General features: G+C 36.9%; 2 protein-coding genes across 6 annotated transcripts in view; both read right to left on the reverse strand.

Annotated features, from left to right (window-relative positions):
* Positions 1–16,662, reverse strand: part of LOC107737516 (formin-like protein 3) — a 42,717-nt gene extending 26,055 nt beyond the window's left edge. For all 4 annotated transcript variants that reach the window (XM_016549011.1, XM_016549010.1, XM_016549012.1 and 1 more), the window contains exon 1: positions 16,074–16,662. In XM_016549011.1, the coding sequence (XP_016404497.1) occupies positions 16,074–16,187 (114 nt within the window). In that variant the 5' untranslated portion in view covers positions 16,188–16,662. The remainder of the gene's footprint in view (positions 1–16,073) is intronic.
* A 361-nt stretch (positions 16,663–17,023) lies between these two features.
* The window catches only part of LOC107737514 (extended synaptotagmin-1-like), a 17,851-nt gene continuing 9,254 nt past the window's right edge, over positions 17,024–25,620 (reverse strand). For both annotated transcript variants that reach the window (XM_016549007.1, XM_016549008.1), the window contains exons 12-31: positions 25,173–25,262; positions 24,983–25,084; positions 24,804–24,875; positions 24,610–24,696; positions 24,296–24,445; positions 24,066–24,224; positions 23,459–23,635; positions 23,189–23,271; positions 22,205–22,253; positions 22,011–22,100; positions 21,834–21,929; positions 21,627–21,698; positions 21,461–21,547; positions 21,195–21,341; positions 20,403–20,524; positions 20,183–20,281; positions 18,527–18,658; positions 18,342–18,447; positions 17,974–18,023; positions 17,024–17,888 (exon numbers count right to left, since the gene is read on the reverse strand). In XM_016549007.1, the coding sequence (XP_016404493.1) occupies positions 17,861–17,888; positions 17,974–18,023; positions 18,342–18,447; positions 18,527–18,658; positions 20,183–20,281; positions 20,403–20,524; positions 21,195–21,341; positions 21,461–21,547; positions 21,627–21,698; positions 21,834–21,929; positions 22,011–22,100; positions 22,205–22,253; positions 23,189–23,271; positions 23,459–23,635; positions 24,066–24,224; positions 24,296–24,445; positions 24,610–24,696; positions 24,804–24,875; positions 24,983–25,084; positions 25,173–25,262 (1,998 nt within the window). In that variant the 3' untranslated portion in view covers positions 17,024–17,860. The remainder of the gene's footprint in view (positions 17,889–17,973; positions 18,024–18,341; positions 18,448–18,526; positions 18,659–20,182; positions 20,282–20,402; positions 20,525–21,194; positions 21,342–21,460; positions 21,548–21,626; positions 21,699–21,833; positions 21,930–22,010; positions 22,101–22,204; positions 22,254–23,188; positions 23,272–23,458; positions 23,636–24,065; positions 24,225–24,295; positions 24,446–24,609; positions 24,697–24,803; positions 24,876–24,982; positions 25,085–25,172; positions 25,263–25,620) is intronic.

Consider the following 25,620-nt stretch of genomic DNA (forward strand, 5'->3'; position numbering starts at 1 on the left):
CAACAAACCTCATCCATTGTTTTTGAAGAAGAAAGGAGTGTAATGTCTACAAAAATACCATCATCCATTTTGAGCCAGTATGAAAGCATCCAGTCTCTGAGGAAATATCAGCTATACTGCATTTTTATGTTAACAGCAAATCCCATCTGAAAGAAATATAATCTCAATATTAATTTTTTCTTCTAGACAGCAATGAGATTGTCAGATTTCCTTCTGAGAAATATGCATATTAAAGAAGACATCTCAACAAACTCTCAAATTTGCCAATACACCAAAGTCTGGAATTAAAAGTCAGATTTAAATATGAATCCAAACATTTCTTATCAATTTTCAAATATGGACTTTGTTATCCACATTAATTTCAGAGCGCTCTTCTACTGTATTAGGGGTCAACCAATTATCGGCCTGGCCGATTATTGGTGCCGATTTTAAACATTTTTATGGTTATCTTTCAGTTTCAAAACTGATTTGCCAATAAAATAATTTAAAAGCATTTACAGAAAGTTTTTGTCAGAGCTCTTGTTATTCTTAATTTTGACATTAATTAGAATTTTTACACCAGACAAATATATTGGTTCAAAATATCGGTTATTTTGATCTGTAATAATCGGTATCGGCATCGGCCCTGAAAAACACATATCAGTCAACCCCTATACTGTATGTCAACTGCCAGTATGTCACTGGCCTAATTTGTTTATTTTTATTTCTCATAAGCAATTTTAGGAGAAACATCTGGCACGAAGTTAATACTTAAAGAGCTATGAAAGAGCAACCTGTGAGCAATAAAACTGTCTTCTGGGAAGCTTCAAAATAGGAGTCAGAGGTTGCATCTGACCATATGTCTGTTGCCGGGACTGCCTAGTGACCATTTGTTGGTCTGATATGTAATTAGGGCACTTAGAGCACAGTGAGGTTCCAGTCCTCCTTTCACATGATGATCCAGGATCTGATGCTACATCACTGATAACAGTGGCTGCAAAGAGCTCAGATGAGTCTTTATCTGATCTACAGTAGCTCTCTGAGATTTAGGCTTCTTTGTTTTCTGTTTCAGAAATGAGTGTCTAAGCAAATAAGTTTAAGATTCACTTTTCTGATTCAGCTGTGCAGTATTTACCCTGGGGGGTTTTCTTAGGGCCCAAGAGCTTCCTGAACAGATATTATTAGCTAAACCTCTGGAGCAACACCACCACAATCAACTGAAACTTGAGTACAAAAAGTACAAAAAAACATCTTTGAATCAAAGGGGGAACCTTCAATGCGAAAACTCACTGAAGTAAGATCAAAGAAAACACTATGAAGATTTTGATATTTATGGAGAAAAACTAGCCTGTCCACTCCAGGCCACACTAAAAACAGCAGTCTGAAATAACAAAACACTGAATTCAGTCCTAACCACTAAGATGGCACACGGTCCAATGAGATCAAAGCACTTTGTCTATTCCTGGAAAGGAAGAACATCTCATTTTGGCATAAAAAGTCCCACACATTCAGTATGAAACGTCTGCAAACATTATACAATATAAAAAGGTGGTCATGTCCAAAAATATGAATGCAATACAACAAAAACAAAACAAAATAAAGTAGATGTTCTACCTTCTCCAAAAGACCTTGCTGGCTGCTCCACTACAGCAAAAGGTTTAGCTGACTGGCGATTGCTAATCTAATTTTGCAAATCTCATTAGACCTTTCTCACATAAGTCCAGTCTTGTTTTACTGGCATGACAACTTTAAAAAGAGGCCCACATTTTACATCTGAGATGAATATACATTCATTTTTCAATGTCTGAAAATAAAACGTAAAATCAACTCCCGAAAGCTCTTTACTTCCAAAATAAGAGTGACGCTACCCACGACAGGGACAAAAAGAGCTTCTGTTTGATTCCAGTATAGTTTGTGAAAGGGTGACTGTGAAGACACAACAAAGAACCAGGCCCTTTTTCTGGCATGTTGAGCTGTTTGGCAAATGATTATGTTGAACAATAGACTGTGGTTATCGGTGACTACAGCTATCCAAAAATGTAAGAACTGAGGAACATTTACTATTTAATACTAGAGTAAAAAAATGACTCAAATGTAGTGTATTTTAGTTTCTGGGAACATGCATTTTTGCATGTATGACTGGAAAAACTATTTTCTAATAAGACAAAATGAATTAATATAAAGAGGAACAGAAGAGTAGGAAACGGAGATACACATGACGAGATGAACCATGTGAATTACAGTGGGGAAAATATTTATTTGATCCCCTACTGATTTTGTAAGTTTGCCCACTTACAAAGAAATGAAGGGTCTGTAATTTTTATGGTAGGTTTATTTTAATGTATAGAGACAGACCAGCCAAAAAATCCAGAAAAAACACATTATATAAAGGTTAGAAATTGATTTGCATTTCAGTGAGTGAAATAAGTATTTGAAACCCAAGCAAAACATGACTTAGTACTTTGCGAAGAAACCCCTGTTGGCAAGCACAGAGGTAAGACGTTTTTTGTAGTTGGTCACCAGGTTTGCACACATCTCAGGAGGGATTTTGATCCACTCCTCTTTACAGATCCTCTCTAAATCCGTAAGATTTCTTGGTTGTCGTTTGGCAACTTGAAGTTTCAGCTCCCTCCACAGATTTTCTATAGGATTGAGGTCTGGAGACTGGCTAGGCCACTCCATGACCTCAATGTGCTTCTTCTTGAGCCACTCCTACTCACTGAAATGCAAATCAATTTATAACCTTTATATAATGTGTTTTTTTCTGGATTTTTTGGTTGATATTCTGTCTCTATCCGTTAAAATAAACCTACCATAAAAATTACAGACCCTTCATTTATTTGTAAGTGGGCAAACTTACAAAATCAGCAGGGGATCAAATAAATATTTTCCCCACTGTACTTACAATGAAAGTGAGCAAAGATTGCTACAAATTACAGGGGGAGTTGGGAAAATTACCTATAGAAATTGGGATGTTTGGCTGAAGAGGGAGCGGGACAGGCAAAAGGGGAGAGAAAGATGTGTCTTAAGAGAACAGCTTGATTTGTTGTCGGGTATTAGATTACAGAGAATGAAGAGAAGTGAAGAGCTCAAGAGACAGAGAAGAGAAGGGGAGAACAGACCCCAGTCACGCACAGCCCTCCTCACAAAACATCACACGTGACAGAGAGCACAGGTCAGATAGGAAGACAACACACAGAGAAAAGCAAAAGAAAAGCAACCCAATCTGTGCTTTCTCATGTGGAAAAGTGGCCTCCAGTTTATGACTTGTAACACAGCCAGAAATACCAATATAAACTCTTCAGTCAACATGAAATATGCGCCATTTTTTATTTCTGTAATATGATGTAAATATGTACTTTTTCTGAGTGAAACAATATTATTTATTCATTTATTTATTTAAATAATAATAATAATAATAATAATAATAAATACTAAATTATTTAATTACAATATTTACAATATTCAAGTGAAATATTTTCATAAATTTTTATGAAGACAGACATTTTTTTACTTTATAATAGCATGCACTGATAAATCGTTCACAATAAGACCAGGAACATGTATTAATAAAGTAAATAGGGTCATTTTTGTTATTTCATGTCGAATTTATGAAACAAACAAAAGACACTGCTCATGGGCGAACATCACAAAGCAGCATCAAAAAGCCTCTTCTTGCCCATACTGATGTGGTCAAATATTAGTCTTCACCAGGGGGACAGCTATGGCATGTTTAAAAGAGGGCCACACACTTTTACAGCCTTATTTGGCTGGTTCTCCGTCTGCTCTGAGGGCAGTGGGAGTTCATGTGAGCAAAAATTCTTAGCTGCATTTATAAACACAAACAATGCAAATATGTTTTTCGCCCATGCACAGCTCTGAGCGTCTGCTCCCATGCCTGAGACTAGACTCTGGGAGACATCCAACGTAAACTCCTCCAAAGCCCACTTAAATCTACAAGCTTACTATAATTTAAACCCTAAAGCCAATGAGAGTGGTTTACAAACTGATCTAAACGGCTCTGACTACAAAGTCAACAGGTAGAGTTTACACCCTGACTCCATTTTATAAGTTTAAACGGCAGCCTACTGTAGTGCAGGAAGAATGAGGGGGAAGTCTGGGATCTCGTATCCTTTCAATGGATCTAGCATATGTCAGAATAGTCGACTAGACCGGAGCGGAGCACCAGACACACACCGTCTCCCCCTTTCAGCTACTGAGCTCTACCTAATAGGTCCCCAGGTGCCGAGCGTCAACGTAGGTAGGACCTGAGGAATGCACACGAACCCTGCCAGATATAGTGGACTGTAAGTTTGAATGGGAAACAATAGCTCTTACTGAACGTCACACCGGCCTGCTGAAGCTTTTTTCCTTTCATTCTTCCAAATATTTTTGGGGAAAAGTGTGTTGAACCCTGTACAGTCAATATTAAAACAGTAAAATGTTAAAACTCTCCAACCATTTTTTCCTTGCTAAAAAAAGCCCTGCTTCACTGCATTAAACACAAGGAATTTGAATATTACATGAAGACTGGTCAAGACAATAAAATACTTGCACTTTTTCTCAACTATAACTTCTGTACAACAAATCGGAAAACCAAACCCTACTGAGTGAGACCCGTTTGTGCTGCACAGGCCAAAGTCATCTGGATAGGGCTCAATGTAAACCTCTGAAGAACTAATTCAATAAGTCATGATACTCTTTCCACCCCCAAGGATGTGACCAAAACCTGTACACTTCCCTCATTGCTGGTCTGAGGTCTGTTGGGATGTTTATCTTATGAAATGTCAAGGCAAGGTCTTGGTATCTTTGAATATATTATGAGAGAGAGAGAGAAAAAAAACTAAAACTAAGACTAATTCAATCTTTACAGACACAGGGACATTCCATCCAGGCCCTCATCTCACCCAGGGACCCCCATGACTAACAGAATCTTAATGAAGAAAGTGACCTGAAGCAATGACATCACAATCACATGTAAATGACAAAGTCTTGGGTTTATGGGTGAATTTCCGTGTCTTACAACACCACATCAACACAAACTCTCAAAGCTACTGTTCCTCTTATTCCTTGAAACGTGTACAATACAAGAAAGAAGCACAGGAACCTCAGCCGCAAAAGGTGTCACAAGTCCAGGGGGATTTCCAACTTTAAATTTAGTTTAAAAGTAACAGTTTACTCTAACCAAAAGATTGCTGGGAACGAAAGTGGAGATCTACAGGAGGTCAGGGCTGTTCTCAGGCAACTCTCCTGGCAATGAGCAAGACAAAATGGAGTGTGAGAAAATGCTGTCCCTCCATTCATTGCACTGACACCTAATCTCCCAAACCTAACCAGTAACCTGAACCAGGCAATCACAACAAAGCAAATCCACAAAACACAAATGTCCCATCCACCACAACACAGAAAGAGGCTGAGGTCGAGGTACTAGTGAACTGCCACACCATCCCCCACCAGATGTTTACATAAGAAACACAAACAATCCCCATTCCAAACCATTCAGGATCTAGGCTAAATATAATACATAAAACATAATAATAAATACAACTAAAATAAATAAATACATAAATAATATATAATGAAATCTATAATACAATAAAAATAATAAAAGGCTAATAATAATATGAAATAAAAATACATATAATAAAAAACTATACTATAAACTATAATTAAAAAACAAATTAAAATCATTTACACATGAAAATTATGATATCTAATGACTATATCTTCAAATTTCACTGCAGATTCTGTTGCCTGTTTAAATGCCCATGGACACACCACTGTAATCAGCTGTGAAGTGAAAGAACTTGCTCACTGAAAGTAAAACTAGTAATGCACCTTCAGATCTTCAGAATTGAGAACACTGAAAACGCTTTGCATATGAAACTTCCCACTCAAATTTCTCATCAACACAGAGGGTTAAACTGGTAAACACAGACACTTTAAAGACCCATAACATCATATTGATGGGGCCATTAACACCTCGATGGTCTACAGCTGTGGTGTGGCTCCCGCATACTAGTGCACTATGCTTTTCTCCACCAAGAGATTCCCTGGGGCTCTGAGCAACTCAACATGATGTCCACAACAAATCATAGTCAGGTCAAAGACACAAAAACATTTCCCTATAAAATAGAAAAGTTCAGAACAGAAGCTCATAAGGGATACACAGATCCGATACTCAGTGACGGTATCGGCTCCGCTACTGGCATTTTCTGCCAGTGTCCTGACATTTTATCCTACCCGTCAGATTGTCCTACTAGGGTTTACTGCGCATGCGCACATCAATATTGTGTCCTTTTTCTCACGCTGAGCAACAATATTTAATATATCTGCATTACTGTAAGGGTAGGTTTAGGGTTGGGGTAGGTGTAGACTTTAATAAAACACAATCTAATAGGTAGAAAAAATTATTTATTGTTGGTTTCCTGTAGCTGTATCCCTTCTAGCCACAACCGTGAATTTGACACATAATTACTGTATTTGGATAACTGTAAGGGTAGGTTTAGGGTTGGGGTAGGTGTAGACGTTAATAAATCATAATTTTACAGGCAGCATTTTTCGTTGTCGAATTGTACTACACACTGTTTTAATGGGAGGTAGCAAAATCTGACAGGGTTGCACAAATCGACAGAACACCGGATCGGATATCGGTCAGACGAGACCGATCCAAATCCGATATTCTGAAAGTGAAAAGTGAAAGTGACGTGACATGTGGCCAAGTATGGTTACCCACTTCTGCTATACTATTACTATATTTTGCTGACTTGTGTACTTACATTATCTTAAATGTTTCGAAGAATGTTTAAATCCAGAGAAATAAGCAATTTTAACTAGTGACACGCTTTGTCTATTTGTTTATTTTGAATACGCGCCCTCTAGTGGCGAAAATTACATATTGTGCCTTTAAGCCCCACGAAGGCAAAAAAAAAACATCATAAAGCACCATAAAGTTCTCGTACACTATATTCCAAGTGTTCTGAAGACGTTCCATAGTTTAATATGAGGTACAGATTTAAATAATTAAATTCAAGTTCAGGTAAACTCTTCTCTACGCTGCAGCTGTCTGTCATCCTCTATTCAGCATTCAAATTGCATGTCGTGTTCAGTTACATTTACATTTAGTCATTTAGCAGACGCTTTTATCCAAAGCGACTTACAAATGAAGTTTTGACGTAATGAGTTACGACAGTCAAAACAATAAAACTCTCTCGGAGAGCGCACAATAACTGAGATTAATAAACTATCGCACAGATATAATATACTACGCATCAGTAAGTCTTCCCTTTGTGAAATTGTGCTTTGAACTCTTCTATGCGGCGCGCTGCGCGCTGTGACTGTGTTGCTTCAAGCGCATCATTCTGCGCACGGGATGCGCATAAGAGCTTTGTGCCGCTCTGCATTGAGCCTTTCGTATTATAATACTTTTGCGCAATGAAAGATTATTAATAGCCTTTCTTGTTCTGTCCTATACTATGTTGCTGCCTCCATTACTGTGCTATACATTTAAAAGAAATTTATTTTAATTTATAGTATATTTTATATACTGTATATATAAATATATTTACTTTTTTTTCATGAATGTAGCCTATTTTACAATACAAAGAGCAACGTAACATTTACCATATTTAGTCCTACACACTTATATTTGTTCCCCACTAAATAATATTATTTCACTAAATGTTTAGATTTTATAAAATTATTGTGCACTTGTGATTTTTCTAGAATAACTTTTGCTGCTGAATTATCCACTAACCTAGTTTATAATAGTATTTTTTGTCATATATTATGATTATATAATTTTTAATTTGTTATTTTTCTTTAAATGAAGTTGCCTATATTTAGTAGACCACACTGAGGAATAGAAATTCTACATTTATTAAAAAAAACAGTGCTGGTATAGGATCGGTATCGGCCGGTACTCAGAATTTTTTGGTATCGGATCAGATCTGTTCTGAAAAAAATGGTATCGGTGCATCCCTAAAGGACAGCCTGACCATTCTTATCTTATAACCACAAAAATGTCCACTTCCAGTTTTGGTTTGAGCATTCTGTGTGAAAGTGAGTTCTCATTTACAAATTATTGTCTTCAATGATGCGGTTACTTAGAATTGTTCCCTGTCATGAGACGTGATTTCAGGAACTACTGAAGATCATGATGAGGCTTCCAGATGTGACGTCGCAGATTCCCTTTCTACTTTCTGTGACAGGATCTGCGGCACATTAAGTACTTAAATGCTCTCAAATGGTGTCATCATCAAACACATCTCAGTTATTAAATATGAGCAGGATTAATTCTAACCATGTGAATCAGTAGACTCGTTGAAGTCAGAACTGAGCATGTATGGTGCTATAAATATAAACATTCCACAAATATAATTTATAGTGAATCAGATGTTCTGGCTGACACTGAGGATGTCCTGTTTGTGTCTTCGGTTGGCCACACAGGAGATGGAAAGGAACAGGATCATAACGGATATACAGAGTACAACAGGAATGAGAGCACAGGAGACAGCTTCATTTTGACATCCAAACATTTACAACTGCACACACTCTTGTACACATATGTTAGCAAACTAAACTTATGTCATTGGCACTATATATATATATATATGTATGCGTGTGTGTATATATATATATATTATAAAACAGTTCTTTCTCGTCCTTCAATCTGATTGGTTTAGAGGTGTGCGATATTCTAGTGTTAACAGAACTCACAGCGAGTGTCATGGCGGTTGCCCAAATCCACTATAATTTTATAAACAATATAAATTATTTTGTGTCACAGAATGTAGTTTTAAGAGTTTTTTTTAGGTGAGAACGTACTTGTTTAGACTTCAAATATGTGGTTTGTTAATAAAGATAACATCTATTTGAAAATTTGCTTTGATGTTTTCAGGGGTGTGAGCTCATTAATCTATTGTTTGTTCCTGAGCAAATAGTTTTGGCTGAGGGCAAAATCTCATCACATTATATTTTATGTAAATTTATTGCTGTTTGTCAGAGCGCTACCTTTGTACTTTCGACTGAATTGCCTTGCAACTTTTATCACAGCAATGCCAATATACAGCCATATCTCACTGCTACTCGTGTATACAGTGGGTACGGAAAGTATTCAGACCCCCTTAAATTTTTCACTCTTTGTTATATTGCAGCCATTTGCTAAAATCAGGAATAATTAAGAATTTTAATGTATGTTCAACCATTCATTCATTCATTCATCAAGTACAGTAAACATAGTAATACTATGCAATATAATTACAAATTAAAGAAACCGATTTCCATTTGAATATATTTTAAAATGTAATTTATTCCTGTAATGACAAAGCTGAATTTTCAGCAGTAATTACTCCAGTCTTCGATGTCACATGATCCTTTAGAAATCATGCAGATTTGCGGTTCAAGAAACATTTCTTATTATTATCATTGCTGAAAACAGTTTTTGCTGCCTAATATTTTTATGGAAACTATTACATTTCCATTCAAAAGTCTGAGTGAAGTACAATTTAAAAAATAAATGAGTACTTTTACTGAGCATTAAATTGATAAAAAAGTAACAGTAAAGACAAGTATTAGGGTTACAAAAATATATAATTTTTTATATTCTTGTTCAAAGCCTAAAGCTAACTAAATTTTGTGATTATTTTGTGGCCTATGCTTACAAAACCCAAAAAAAAAAAAAAACTGCCAGTGGGGTAAGAAAAATAATTAAATCAATGTATAGTTGTGCAATTTTGCTCTCTCAATCTCATTTTAAGTATTTTTACAAAATATTTATTTATTTATTTATTTGTAGTGCATTAATAATCTCAAAGAAAAAAGCACCTATATGTTGTGTCACATTACTTAACATGCAGCAGTAGGGGGTCTATCCATGAAAAAGCCATAGAGGCTCCATATGTTGCCAGTATGGAATAGTGGAACTCGCTTTGCAGAATCCTGAAGAAAGTTAAACACAATGTCTAGCTAAGGAGGCCACCAGGGCCACCGCCCGTGTCATGATGGTGTGGTGAGTAAATTCTCCCTGAGATAATAATAATGGTGAGTTCTAGCACAGAGTCACCACCCACTCAGTCCTGCCAACCTTAAAATACATGGAACAACGGGAGTACACTTTTTATGAATGTGAGCCTAAGAAAAGGAGCCCAGAAAGATGATGCTCTGGTTTACATACGTTTCATTATCACAAGTGGCGTGATATTGATGAAGATGAAACAACATTTATTTTCAGACGTGTGCTGAAATGGCATTTATCTGCAAGTAAGAACTCTTACAGCAGTTCCTGCATGCTCTATAGTAAAAGAAACGAGCACAAAGGGCTCAGGGGGGAGAGGCCCTCGCTCTAAAACAACACACACTCATAGAGCCTCCATTGTGCTGGAGAGGAAACCACAGCTCAGAATGGACCCTCAACACAGCTGCAAGAGAGCAGCCTGACCCACACACACACACATACACACACACACACCTATGGCCAAATATACACCATGCAAATGTAAAATTGCATATATTGTTAAACATATTGCAAATAACATACATGGAAGCTATTGCAAAAATGAAATAAATTTTGTTTTTCCACTATATACCATTTTTCTTGAGGTATTCGGCCAATCACAACGCACTGGATAGCTGGCCAATCACAGCACACCTCGCTTTTCAGACTGATGAGCTTTGTAAAAATCGACGTGTTTCAAAAAGGCGGGGCATAGAGGAGAAACAATAATGTACAGTATGTGGAAAATAATGTGTTTTTTGAACCTTAAACCACATAAACACATTTCATTACACCAAATAAACAAAATAATGTTCATTTTAGCAGCATCATATGGCCCCTTAAATTATGTAAGAAATGAAGCTAAATTAAATGGCTTAATAAAGAATCTTCCATATTATCCAAAAAAATAAATAAAAATCACAATAGACAGGATGACACAATTTACGTGGGAGTCATTTTCTTCCGTATGTGTTTGCACAGGAAGTGTTGAGTCTATAAAACAGCCTGCGTGTTTGACAATGTGTCATTAATAGATCAGTATGGACCCCAGTCTACTTCCTCTAATGCTTTGTGAGTATCATTTTATCATTTATGCATTCATTTCTTATTTTGTATAATGATAGTGAATCAGTGTTCATCTGTATTTCATCATCTTATGTATTTAATTTATGCTTTCATTCATGCTGCTAATAATATATTGGTTTTGTCTCGTCGCACCGGGACACGGCATCATATGGTAAGGGGCGTAAAATTTCCATCACACACTTGAGGTATTCGGCCAATCACAACGCACTGGATAGCTATGCTTACAAAAGAGCATAGCTATCCAGAGCTATCCAGCTATCCAGAGCACACCTCGCTTTTCAGACCAATGAGCTTTGTAAAAATCTACACATTTCAGAAAGGCAGGGCATAGAGGAGAAACAATAATGTACAGTATGTGGAAAATAATGTGTTTATTTAACCTTAAACCGCATAAAAACATTTCATTAGACCAAATACACAAAAGCAACGTTTTAGCAACGTCATATGACCCCTTTAACACTTAAAAGGTGAAAACATCTAAGTAATTTTATCTTGATTCAAGGATATTTAGATATTTTAACTGAAAATATGACAAAAAAAAAGTATAAAAAGCTATAATTAATTTTAAAAAACCACTGGCAAAAGCTTTTCATATATTGAATAGATTAAAGTAATTGTTTGTATGATTTTACTGACCAGGCCCAGACTTTTCTTGCATTTTCTGCACTGATATTTACCTGTTTGTGGTATCTAACCTCTGCAATTCTGTGTAATAAATTTAAATATCAACAAATACCCAATGAGCAACTATAAAGAATGAGTTTCACCTGATAAATTCACCTCACAACACAACAACCTGTCAGATTTGAATGCATGTGAGTCTGCACGCATGCATAAGAGTCTGTGTGTTTTTGTGTAGGACAAGAATGCCTACATAGAGGAGCCTCAGACATCCCATCTCAAACATTGTGATGGGGCCACTAGAGAGACAGATGTACACTCCCACAGCATGAATCTGAGGCTCAACAAACAAACAGCGGCCGATTCCTCCCCACCTGCAGGCTTTTTAGAAATGCTCGGGCCCAAAAGCAGGCTGACCAGACACACAGAGCAGATAAACGAAGCACGGGCCAAACTAATGAAAATGATTTAAGTTTAATGTCCCATAAACAGGGGCCACAGCTTGACTCCATTAGTTCCACTTGAGTGACATCTATCAAATACTGTGACATGACAGACAGCACAGTGTCAGGGGTCACACTGACAAGAAACGGGGCTGGAAGGTCACAGTGTTGCCTCTTCCTGTGTGGCAAAGCTCACACTTAAACACTCATGCACACTAAAGCTCTTTGAATCGCAAAAAGCAGTTTACTACGATATCCAAGACTGCAAATCTCTTTTGGTGTCTACTTCAAAGTACTGTAGGACTGTTTCAAAGGCTGCTGGGCTTATTTAAGCCCAGCAGCCTTTGAAACAGTCCTAGAGTACGACATTCTGCTAAAAGTGTTGGCAAAGTCATTACAACGGAGCATAGTGGCAGACAGCCAGTTCAAAGGGAATTTTCCCTCTCTAAAGTTCTCCCGTGGCTTTAACCAAGAGCAGACCGCAGGAATCCGCCGCGGTGCAGTCGAGCGGGAGCACTTTGAAAGAGGATATCACACACACATCTACTCCCGCTCCATCGCTGCACCTCCGGAAAAAAAAAAATTACACCTCCTGTCTCTTTAACAAAACAAAGGCCCATATGGAGAAGTTTAGCACGGAAGCCAGACCCCAACTTCAGTCTCAGACACAGAGTGAGGCGTAAGAGTGTTCCATTACCATAGAATATTCCATATGGATTTAGGGCTCCACCTACACTGTTTAAAGCTGCACTACAGAGGTTAAAATGGACAAAAATCCATTATAGAGGAGTACGCCTACAATAATAATTAATTTTTTGAGATGTCAGTTCAGATTTAGTGGGAAATTTCAGGTTTACGCTGTTCCCCTTGCACGTTTACATAATTTATGTCGGTAAGAGAAAAAACAACTGCACAAGTAACTTGTGAAGTAAGTAAATTTTACATTTACAGCTCTAAAGTTTCACAGTGCACATTTAAAGTTAACATGAAATGCAAGCAGTGCTGTTATTGTTAACAAAAACTATTAAAAGTTATTTTTGGTATTTGAAATAAAGCTGAGATCAAAAAATATATAAATATTTAATGAAAAACTTAAACTTAATTAGTTTAAAAAATATTTCGAAATGTTGACTTTGCAAGTAACTGGAAAGTACTAAAATTACTGAAATAAAAATAAACTTTAAATAGAAATATTTTTTAAAACTAGTAAAAATGACTTAAGCAAATAACAAAATTACTAAAACTTCATCTAAAATGAATATGAAAACTGAAAATATAAATAAGATGTATTTTGTGATTGACTGATGTATTGCGGATTAAAAAAGAACATTTAACGAAAAAAAGAATATTGTCCAAGATTACAACTTGAAAATTGATTGGATCGTTAAAAACCAGAATGGAGCCAGGTGGTTGGAGGAGGAGGAAAAGTGTTGGTGTCAGCCAAAAAGAGGTGGAGCTTATATTTCGATGAAGATTATGCACACAAACATTTTTATTTGTTAAAACATGTGCCGATTAATCATGCACAATAAGACCAGGAACGGATTAAGAAAGTAAACTGCGTTCATGTTGACTTTACACACCCACTTCGTAAGCTTCCAAAAAAAAAAAAACATTTTAAAGAGATAGTTCATCCAAAAAAATAAAATTCTGTCATCATTTACTTCCCCTGAAGTGTGTAATTGATGACAGAATTTTCATTTTTCTGGTGAACTATCCTTTAAGTCTTCCTGAAATCTGATATATACATATTCAGTCATGATGCTTCTTTGTAGCTACTTTGAATAAAGAAAATCATTATCTTCAGTCTGAAGGCTGCTTGACCAAAGCAATAGTCTAGATTGAGACCATCAAGAAAGCAAGTAGCCAAACTCTCCAGACACCACTGGAGAAACTGGCCGCAGCCAGCTCCACAATGCAATTTCCTTTCGCAAACGAGGGAAAAATGTCAGGCAGCTGTTTCCAGCCGCAGAGAGCTGAGAAGAAGCGGAGTCAGAATCAGCCAGACAAAGGAAAAAGAGCAAAACGATGCATGAGGCACATGCGCTTGGTTAGGCCCGAACTGAGCGTTTTATTAGCGGGCCGCATGAAGTTGTCTGATGTAACCCAGGGGTCTCATCTCCTGATCCATCTCCACGCACAGCCCGCCATCCTGTGTGCTAAGCTTCTGTTAAAGCCATCACTGCACGGTTATTACAGCGCTGGCACGGCCTACACCTATGACATCATTATGCGCTACCCGTCTGAGAGCGTGTGTCTGAGGGAGGGGAGATGGTACGAGCAGACACAACCTCACACTGAGCTAAATGTGCACCACAAGCAGTAGCACACAGGAAATCAAAGGCGGAAGTGAGTGAAGGAGAGTTACGTCACTGATTGTATGATGTATGCTGTCAGGAAAGTTATAAACACATGTAAAAGAGAGGCTGTGACTGTCAGAATATCCTTGTTCCTATTTGTTTTTTTTTTAATAAATGACTGCTGGGGAAATTTTTTTTTTTTTCAGGCTGCATTGATACATCTATGACGGAGGAAACACTTTCAACCTGTGTGACTCTAATCAGTACCATAGCGTGAAGTCGAAGGCCTCTTTTCCTGAGTGGAGAGCTCTCTACCAGACACACACTTTGATGTTCCTTTATCTGTCGAGCGGGACAGACAGAGCCCAGCACATGCTGTCGTCCGATAACCACACTGAAACACAAATGTGACTCAAAATGTTATGCTTTCCCACAAAGTAAAAACAGTGAGAGGAAATCTGGCCGAAGTTAAAGAAGACTGCCGGCAAGGCTCTAAAACTGACCTCGGACCCACCCTGGGATGGTCAGTCTTTCCATCATCGGTCCAGTATGGAGAAAATAAGGTCACTTTGTTGTTAAACTACAACTATTTGATCAATAAATCAAAAAATTCTAAATAAATTCTGTAAAAGAATGCCCTAGTAACCACCCAGAACACCTCATAAACTGACTAGCAATACCCTCATCACAGTTTTAATATGTACATTATAAACTTCACAGCATATCCTAACTGAGTCTATTAGTACATTAATTAAGAATAAAATCAATTTAGTATCTATCAATCTGTTATTAAATCGCAAACGCAAATCAACAGACTAAAAAAAAAACACAAAGACTGTTTAACAGATTCCGGCGGGCAATGTTTCCAGATGTTACGATGTTATGATTCAGTTACTGTATTACATAAACACGCCTGATTGCCTCATAATGTCAGATTCACAATGACAGATGAGTGTGTAAGTGTGCGTTCAACACAAATGTCTGCGAAAAACCCACACCAGTCGTTGGATGGAGAGAGAGAGAGAAGGAGGCGGATCTTTCACCATCTCTCGCTCGTAGGAGTTTTGGGGGAATTCAGAAAATGCTGCGCTCTATGAGATGAATTACATTTACACCCCTCACTAAATTACGCTCTTTGCCTGTATGCCAATTTACCAAACAAAACTTTTGGGATGTAAAGTGAATTTTGTTGCTGTGTGCCCGTTTCACCACCATGCGAAATTTCACATCATTTATCAGCGCTTGTGAAGCTTCAGAGACAAAAGGACCGAGGAGAAGAGAAGCGTGCGAGTAACAAGATGGGGGTGGCAGTGAAACATTTGGGAAAGTCATAAAGCTTCTGACATACGGAACATATCAAAGAAATGTCAACACGTCCCTTTAGCTCAACTATGCGATGTAGTGATCTGTTGATCACTGTGAAGTTTGAGATGCTAAACACTACCGTTAGGAACACGGGAGAAAAACAATAATAGTTATTTTAAATGAAGGAAACTATGAACTATGAAAATGATGATTAAAACATGATGATAAGTGAAAACAAACTTGACATCAAATAAATATTTTAAACGCGTAAGTAAAAGTTTTCAATGTATTTATAAAGTAAAAATACACTATAGGCTATACTGTATATTTTGACCGCATACTCACCAAAACAATGGCAAATCTTTCCTCTAGCTCTGTTGGGTCAGGCATGGGAACTTTCAAGGGCATGATATGATGCTTCATCTCAGATTGCCCGTCCACGCTCTCAATATTCCCCATATTTTACTTTAATAATGTCGTCCAGATGCAGGATTCAGCTGCTCTGTGTCTAATTCACTCTTTGCCTCCCGGCGCCCTTTATAAATCCAATATAGCCTACATCCAATACGTGCGATCACATTCCACTTTTGTTTGGTTTTGTTTTTTAAAAAAAGTTCAAAAAGATAAAGTGATCCGTTTCAGAACCGATTCCTAATCGGCATGAATGTTAAAAAATGATGAGATATCTAATGTCTTAGATTTAAATAATCTAAGTGAATAAAAAGCATCACTCTGATGTCCTCTTAAAAAGTATCGTATTGCCGATGTCTGGACAATCCATGTCAAGCGGCCAGTTCTCTTGTTTCTTCTTTTTCTGTTGTTTCTCTTCTCTTGTTTATGCTGTGGATTTTTGTTTATGATGTATTTTGGGTGATCCCGATTAGTGCTCATCCGTTAACTCGCTGCGTCCACAATGAAAGCTATCGACATGCGACTGATCCCACCCTCCATCAAGTCTACAAACTGCACATCGCTAGCGTGAAGTTGAATGACTGGGGTTTTCTGTCGGCTCTCTGTCGCCATCTACTGGCGGAACGCTGGAATTACAGCATTACTAATTGGGAATCCCAGTAGCCCCCGCTGTGGCATTTTAATGACTTTATTCATGACTGTTTGGCCTTAGCTGAGCCTACTACTATTTTCTTTCGGAACAGTGAATATCACAGCTGTTTATTATTCTTAACATAATTGGCTAATTCATTATGAATAAATAAACTGAATCATTTAAATATGTACCGAAGGCATGTTGAATCTCAACATCAAAAAAATAAAACAAATCTGTGTTTAAAGTGCAAATGGCATATTTATTAAAACTGCAATACAGGCTCTGGTTAATAGGGTGCAGAAGCACTACATTTCTCTACGCCTGTGTCTTTCTCAAACATTTTTGTAACATTTTTGAGCATGTCTCTCAAGAGACTCATTGGCACTTAAATTTTAAATATTCATGCTGCGTTTTGGTTCAAACATACATACATAAAATATATATTTAAAATCTTTGGGAAAAGATTGACACGCGACTGACATGTTTTTGATATGTGTAAAATGAATAGTCTAGTCACAAACATGAGGCTAAAATATGTGAACCAAAGATATAAAGAAATGTTCAGATAATAACTAAACACTTATTAGATTTCAAAGAGGAAACAATAAAAAAAAGGATTGCTTCTTCATCGACTTCCTTTTAAAAAAAATAAAAAATAAATCAGAATACTATTATTTTGCAATTTGGTTATTTTGAAATGCATGATGTGATGAAATGCAATAAACACTGAAAAATCACAGCTGAACAGAAGCTTCAACTTCTCATTGCTGCATTCTCAATGACCCATAAAGTGCAGGAGCTCAAAAAGCTACAAATTAAATACTTAAAAATGTAACATTTCTCCAACTGTTGCTGTGTTGACTCAAGGTGGCGCCCTCATAGCCTTCTTGTGCTAGCATCATTTGTTTAAGATGGAAATCAAGCAGGCTATATTTTGGGTGAAAGCTAGTTGCACAGCAATTCCATGATGCAATCTTAGTCCTGACAGCCTGCTCTAGGATCCTCTGCTAGTGTCAGGATAACATCTGTGAAATCGGCCTCCACTTTAAACGATTGCAAATAAAGTCAACATAGGAAGGCCAGTCAGTCAGTTGGTCTCATGTGACAAGTCATACCTGAAATTATACAAATAAGAACATACGTAAGCAAACATTGTGTAATCTCAGAGTAATCTACAGTGAACAACAGTACAGCACATACCACTGTGACACTCCTGCCTTGAGATCCAGCTGACTCAAGTCTATCTGAAGCTGAAACAGAATGCAGATTGAAATGTAGTAATGTAAAGATGGTCTGTAATGTCTGTGGTCTTGTTATCTGACTCGTCACATGATGAATACCTTGCCAAGAAGTTCTTTTTCACGACTCATGAAGGAAACGCTGTTCTTGACATGAATGCTCAATGCACCAAATTATTGAGATAGCCTTAATGAAAACCCAGTCCAGAGCATTCAGTACCTCAGACTGGGCAGAAGGTTCACCTTCCAACAGGACAATGACCCTAAACACAGCAAGAGTGGCTTATAGACAACTCTGTGAATGTCCTTGAGTGGCCCAGCCATGAATACCTTGCCAAGAAGTTCTTTTTCACGACTCATGAAGGAAACGCTGTTCTTGACAGACACTTCAAGATGTTTCTGCTTAGCTTCTTCACGTGACATGTCAAAATCAAATCTGTAGGAGCGAGTGAAAGATGGTGAACATTCGGCTCTCGGTGTCATCAGATAGTGATTTGATGAATGTTCCTACTAACCTCTCATTGAACTCAGGTTTGAGGCTTTTCTTCTTAACACTGGTCTTCCTTTTGGTGATCCGGTTCTTGTCCGGAAGTAGAATAAATGAGATGTACGTGTCTGGAGGATCCTTAGAGTAGGATGGCAAGTTCCTGTGCAAGAATAGAGAATTACGAAAGAAAAAAAACCTGAGGACCATAGCTAGTAATAAAGCTCTTTTTCAGCCTTAAAGATCAATTTTTGTCCTTTTTATGATTGTTAAATTATTTGATCATTTATTATATATATATATATTTATATTCTCTCTCACACACACACACACACACACACATATATATATATATAAGCAAATATAACTTGATAGTTATTTTATATTTTATTCAACATAAAATGTATACATTTAACTATATACTAAGAATATTTACTATATTATATTATAGAATATTAAAATTTTTGTTCATAATTTGTTTTATTATTTATACATATACAGTGCCTTGTGAAAGTATTCATACCCCTTCATTTATTTCATGTTTTGTTATGTTGCAGCCTTATGTTAAGCTGCTTTAAATTACTTTTTTTTTTCTCCACATCAATCTACACTATTACGGTGCTTCAGCTAAGTAATGAGTTAAGGGTTTGTATACTTATGCAATGTACTTATTTCAGTTTTTTATTTTTTATAAATTTACAAAGTTGAAACAGTTCTGTTTTTGCTTTGTCATTATGGTGTATGGAGTGTAGATTGATGTGGGGAAAAAAAGTAATTTAAAGCAGTTTAACATAAGGCAGCAACATAACAAAACTTGAAAAAAATTAAGGGGTATGAATACTTTGGCAAGGCACTGTATGCTGGACTTGTCCAATTATTTAGTCCACTACAACCTCGCCCACCCCTTTCATCTGTTATGAGCCCTTACACTGATCACAGGTCATGATGGTCGTAAAATGCAGTTTCAGAATTTCATATTGTTTCTTGAGGTTACTTTATAAAGTTTGTAACATTTTTTGCAACAAAAAGGTCTCTCTCTATTTAACTAACAGCAGTATTGCTCTTGTGATTGATGGACAGACATGAACACACCTCCTCGTGTTAAGGGGAAATCATGACATCACGATACTTCTGATTTCAAATCTGGCGTTTCAGAAGGGTAGAAAAGAATAATTCATATTTTAAACTGGGGAGTTAGCTCTGAGTTTTGAAATTTGCAATATGTTTTAATTGCAGAGTAACCTCTTATATGTGTAAATATAAAGTACATTTTGATTCTCCATTTTATTACCACTTTAAACAAAATTACTATAATAAAGTCTAATAATTTTTCTGAGAAAATGGTGTTTTGTACTATAAAAATGATATTGAAAATGGCATAAATATGGTCTAAATGGAAGTACAGTGATTTGCATTTACGAGTAAGTCACTTTCTTTGATACAAAAGGAAGGTGTCAATCAAAGAATTATAGTTAACATTATTTTGAACGTTGAATGTTAAATGAAGGGGTGTGAATACTTTCGCAAGGCACTGTATATCCAAGATAACGTAATTATATTCTATTATATAGCAACTGAAAGTGTCCAATAATTGGTTGATTACCAAAATAAAGTGAGTAGTTTTTAATGGTCACCTTTAGTAGCATTATTCATTGATCAGTCTTCATTTTACTTGTATGACACCTACCTGCAGGCATGGACGGTAACGACCAGTCGGTTCTCCTCAGATGAATAGGCAACAGAGAGCTTCACCTGGGCCTTCCCGGTTGAACTGGCATCCTCACCTCTGTATTTACATCCATCCACACAAATAAACCAACACACATGTCAATGTCAGTTACTGATTGGTTCTGCCTATGAACACTAACACACTGTTACAAATGAAATACAGCTCCTCTTGAGCTCACCCTTGGACGGGTACACTTCTGTGTCGGAGCTCACAATTGGCTGCAGCAGCTGCGTCTCCAGTGGATATGACATGACTTGAATCCTCTGCATTGCTACATTGAGCCAACTTGCTGTCTAGGAGCTTTTTAACAGACAAGATGTTTTTGTTTTATTTATACTACCATAAAAATGTATGTCTTTGAAAGAAGCATTTTATGCTCACCAAGACTGCATTTATTTGATCAAAAATTCTGAAAAAAAACAGTAATATTCTGAAATATTATTACAATTTAAAATGACTGTTTTCTATTTGAATATACTGCAAAGTGCAATTTATTCCTGTGACGACAAAGCAGAATTTTCAGCAGCTCTGATTGCAGTCTTCAGTGTTACATGATTCTTTAGAAATCGTTAAAAAAAGCTGATCTCATGTTCAACAAACATTTCTCATTGTTAGCAATGCTGAAAACAGTTGTTCCACTTTTGTGGAAACCATGACAGATTTTTTTCATGATTCTTTGAGTACAAAGTTTAAAAGAGCAGCATTATGTGGAATCTTTTGTCACATTATAAATGTCTTTACTGTCACATTTGATCAATTTAATGCATCCTTGCTGAAGAAAAGCATTAATTACTTAACATTAACAGTATTGTAGCAATTGTGTTTAATTCCATGTTGAATACAATACACTACATGACCAAAAGTATGTGCATGTTGGAATACGGCTGTCTGTATTAATAGACTTCATTCTGGCTGAATGTAAACATGTCCTGCTGTTCAGCACATGTTGAATATGTGTGTGGTTTCTAACCTTGAGTTCAGCTCTCAGCAGAATCTGACTTTCAGGCATGGCTCCATCCAGACTGAACCAGCGGTCCAGCACCAGATCCTTCTCATCCAGCAGCTCCCTCACAGGAAGCACAAGAGAGCCCAGAGCCTGACCCCAGCTGTGAGAGAGCTACAAACACACACCAAATTCATTTAAATACACTCCAGTGCAGAAAACATTATGTAAATATCGTCCTTCTGACATAAATTCACTCCTTAAAATCAACATTTACTGTAAAAGTTTCTCACTTTGACTATAAGTGTGTCTTCTGTTGGATTATGAATCAGGAAATGAAAAGCTTCATCCCACTGTGGAGAAGTCGAGCGACTGACAACCTTGCGGGGGAGACATGATTCCTTTGTGAGTCTTCAATCAGTACATCAGTATAAATTTGTCAGGATTTGAGGATCTTACTTTGGTTCGGTAGGATATATTTTTGAGGGACAATTCTGCTCCTGCTTTCGGCTCTTTCCCGCTCTTTTTTAACTGGAAACAACAGTACATTTTCAGTGCTAACTTATTCAGTTCATTGAAGCAAAGTCGATGCTAAATACAAGCTACTGCAAATTAAGCTGTGAAGAAATAATTCAAATATTTGAATGAAAATAAAATGAAACTCACAGGCAGACCATGTGCTCTCTCAACATACACAAAAAGCAGTGCAGCAGAAGGAACCGTTTTATTCAGGTAAGACTGACGATAGTTGTAATGTAGGATCTGAATGTAAAAATCACAAAATCAGTTGATATTATTGAATTCGGATGAACAATTAAAGCATATATAATAAAAGCACATTACCTGTTCAAGTCTGGTGGGATCTGAAACTTTAGGCACCCATTCCAACACAAGATGAAGTCGTCCAGACTTCACATCATTCAGAGTATACCACTGCAGCAGGACACAGGCATAAATAGGTGTAAACAAGCATACAACCAGATATAGAAAGTATAAAAAGAAAAAAAAAATATTTGTAAAAACAGAGAGAGCCTCACCTGATCAGTAAACTGAGCACTGATGAGGTCCCTGAGACTCACTTTAACCCTGCAACCAGATAATAAATCAATGCAGGAACAATACTGACATTCATCAACAAAACTAAAGAACTGATTCTCGATTCACTATCCAAAACTTTGTAACACAATCTTAACTGACACTTTGAAACGAATCAGAGATCACTAGCATGTTCTTAACACAAATGTACAGTACAATTTAATTGTACATTCGATACCCTTAAAGCTATCCGTCCTCAGACTGTAACTCACTACTTCTTATACATTCAAATATATATTAGGCCTGAGCAAAACAGAAATACAAATATGTATCTTTTAAAGAAATATTTTGACAATCAATCAAGTCAGCCTATATTATTTGATGTGCTATGAGTTCAATAACATCATACTGGCTCTTTTAAATGGTGTTTTTTTAAACCATTTAAATAATAAAGTCTCATAACCATGGCTCTGTCACACAAAGTATAAAGTAAATGCTATTAGCTAGTGGCAACAGTTCTTCTTTTGAGTTTGCTGTTCATTATCATTAAATAATCCTTAAAAATGTATCATGGTTTCCATAAAAATATTAAGCAGCACATCTGTTTGCAACATTGATAATAAGAAGAAATGCTACTTGAGCATCATATTAACATCAGAATGATTTCTGTGACACTGAAGACTAGATTCGTGGCTGCTTAAAATTCATCACACAGGAATAACTTTCATTTTAAAATAAAATAAAAAATTAAATCATAAAATTCAAAATATTACTGTTTTATTAAGTTGTAATCAAATAAATACAGCCTTGGTGAGCATGAGACTTCTTTCACCAACACTAAAAAAATTTACCAACCCCAAACTTTTAAACAGAAGTGTAGGAGATTTTTAGCTTGTTTTTTCCTTATTACTTAAGAATCAGTAAACTACTATAATAAAACTTCAGTATCAAATTCTGAAAGTAGATGAGGAAGGTTGCCACCTCACCTGCCAAGGAAGTCGTCCTGATCAATGTCTTTATCATAAAGGTCAAACTCCACCTCCTGACCTGGCAGCTGGGTCAAGATCACCTACAATACAAGCAGACAGGTATGCATAACTTGCAATGGGGACGTTTATTTTCCAGAGTCGAAAAGGAATGTTTGAATGAAGTGACTCTTAAAGCAGAAATCAGCTAGACGGAAGATGGAATCCTTGTGTTTTAAGAAATAAGCCATATCCCTCCATGCTACACATGAAATAAATTAGCATGCATACCTCATAAAGTTCATTCCAGATGGGGTTGAGGTTCTCTTTGATGACCTGACTCTTGAATGCCAGTCCTCCCACTCGGATCTTCACATATGGGTCGCTCTTCCCCTTCACCATCCCGCCCATTAAATTGTCCTTAGCAATGAGACTCTGGGCTTCTACCAGGTGGATCCGCAGAACACCCTATATTGAACATGGGATAATTACATAGAATGATAACTTCAATCTTTTTTTTTTTTTTACTGCTGTCTAGCGATTAATCGCATCCAAAATAAACGTTTTTGTTTACATAATATATGTGTGTGTGTTGTGTATATTTATTATTTATATATAAATACACACACATGCATGTATATATTTCAGAAAAATATGTTATGTTTGTATATTAAATATATTATTATATAATATAAATTATATGAATATAAATATATAAATGTAAATATTTTCAAAATATATACTGTATCTGTGTGTATTTATATATACATAATAAATACGCACAGTACACACACATATATTATGTAAACAAAATCTTTCATTTTGGATGCGATTCATCGTTTGACAGCACTAATGTTTTTCAAAAGACATCAAGATCTACACTTCTTTACAGGCTCACCTCAGATGCAAAATTGCTGTCTGGACTAGTGTGCTCGGGACGTTTTGAAGTGGGAGTCACTTTTGATACCCCTGAAGACACTTCTGATTCAATATCTCCATCTCGGGGTAATGGAGTCACGGGTGTGGTAAGGATGGCTTCTTCATTCAGCCACAACACCTGAAACGTACAACTCCTACATTACGCGTCCTCAAGTTTTTAATAACCAAAATCAATCTATCTTATCTTACCCTCAGCATAGCTGTGATGTAGATACGGCTGGCCGGTCCGGACTTTTCTAGCTGAAACCACTGATCCATGCTGAGCTCAGCACTGGAGAGCAGACGGGACAGAGGGATGGACAAACCGCCCAGAGTCAAAGCCCTGTCATCATCCTTCACCTGGGACAGATGGAAGCAATTACAGTGAAGACATGTGGTTTACATGTATTTATACACAATTAAATGAGCACGTGAAAGGATACTATTGCAGTTACATCATGAAAAGGGGTAAATTAATAACACTCTAGATTTAATATTTTGCAATCACAGAGATTATACTGTACCTGAATGTCGATATCTTGTTTGCGTGGGTCCTGAATAAAAAATGTAAAGGCATCCTCCCATACTGGATTGTTAGTCCCATACACCATCTGGATTTTTAATTAATGAGAAAAAAAATATATATATGAAAGAGTGACTCCAAAAGGTATAAATATGCCATAAACTTTACCCATATTGTATAGCAATGACATCATACCCTGCTCTCTTTGGTGGTATCCTGGACAGATATCTGCACCATGGGGCTGGGGTCCTTATTACCTTTCTTAAACTGAATAGAAACACATCCTACTGAATAACATCAACATTTTAAGCACTCTTAGAACAAAACAATAAATGCTGAAAGAAGGGCAACAGTGGTGCAGAATACAAACTTACAGGTAGATCTTGTGCCCGGTCCAGATAAACAGTCAAAATAGCAGCAGAAGGAGGATCTGCTGTCTTACCATGTATCGTAATGTTATTATTCCTCTCCAGCACCTATATTTGATACAAGGGTTCAGTCTGGAAATTAAAGGAGAATATCAAGAAATACACCGTTTTTATAGTTTGTCATGTAAGAGCTTACTTCGTTTAGGCGCTCTGCAGAGGGCAGCAGAGAGAGCCATTCTAGCTTGAGATGAACCTGACCTGATGGTGCGTCCTTTAAAGTGTACCACTAAACCACAGTGGAAAGCAATACATTACTATTATAAACAATACAGACTGCATAACTGAGAAACAGTTAGGGTGGTGAAATAAATATGTTTGCCACTGATTTAAAAGACATAATACAGAACAATAATAGAAAAGGTTTTTGGTGTAAGAAATCAACAATAGTGCTCTGCATTTATCCCATCCAAAGTGCACACACACAGCAGTGAACACACACACACCCGGAGCAGTGGGCAACCATTTATGCTGCGGCGCCCGGGGAGCAGTTGGGGGTTCGGTGCCTTGCTCAAGGGCACCTCAGTTGTGGTATTGAGGTGGAAGAGAGCGCTGTACATTCACTCCCCCCACCTACAATCCCTGCC

The sequence above is a fragment of the Sinocyclocheilus rhinocerous genome, unplaced genomic scaffold (assembly GCF_001515625.1).
Source record: "Sinocyclocheilus rhinocerous isolate Xijiao unplaced genomic scaffold, SAMN03320098_v1.1 scaffold72, whole genome shotgun sequence".
In the NCBI taxonomy this organism is placed as follows: domain Eukaryota; kingdom Metazoa; phylum Chordata; class Actinopteri; order Cypriniformes; family Cyprinidae; genus Sinocyclocheilus; species Sinocyclocheilus rhinocerous.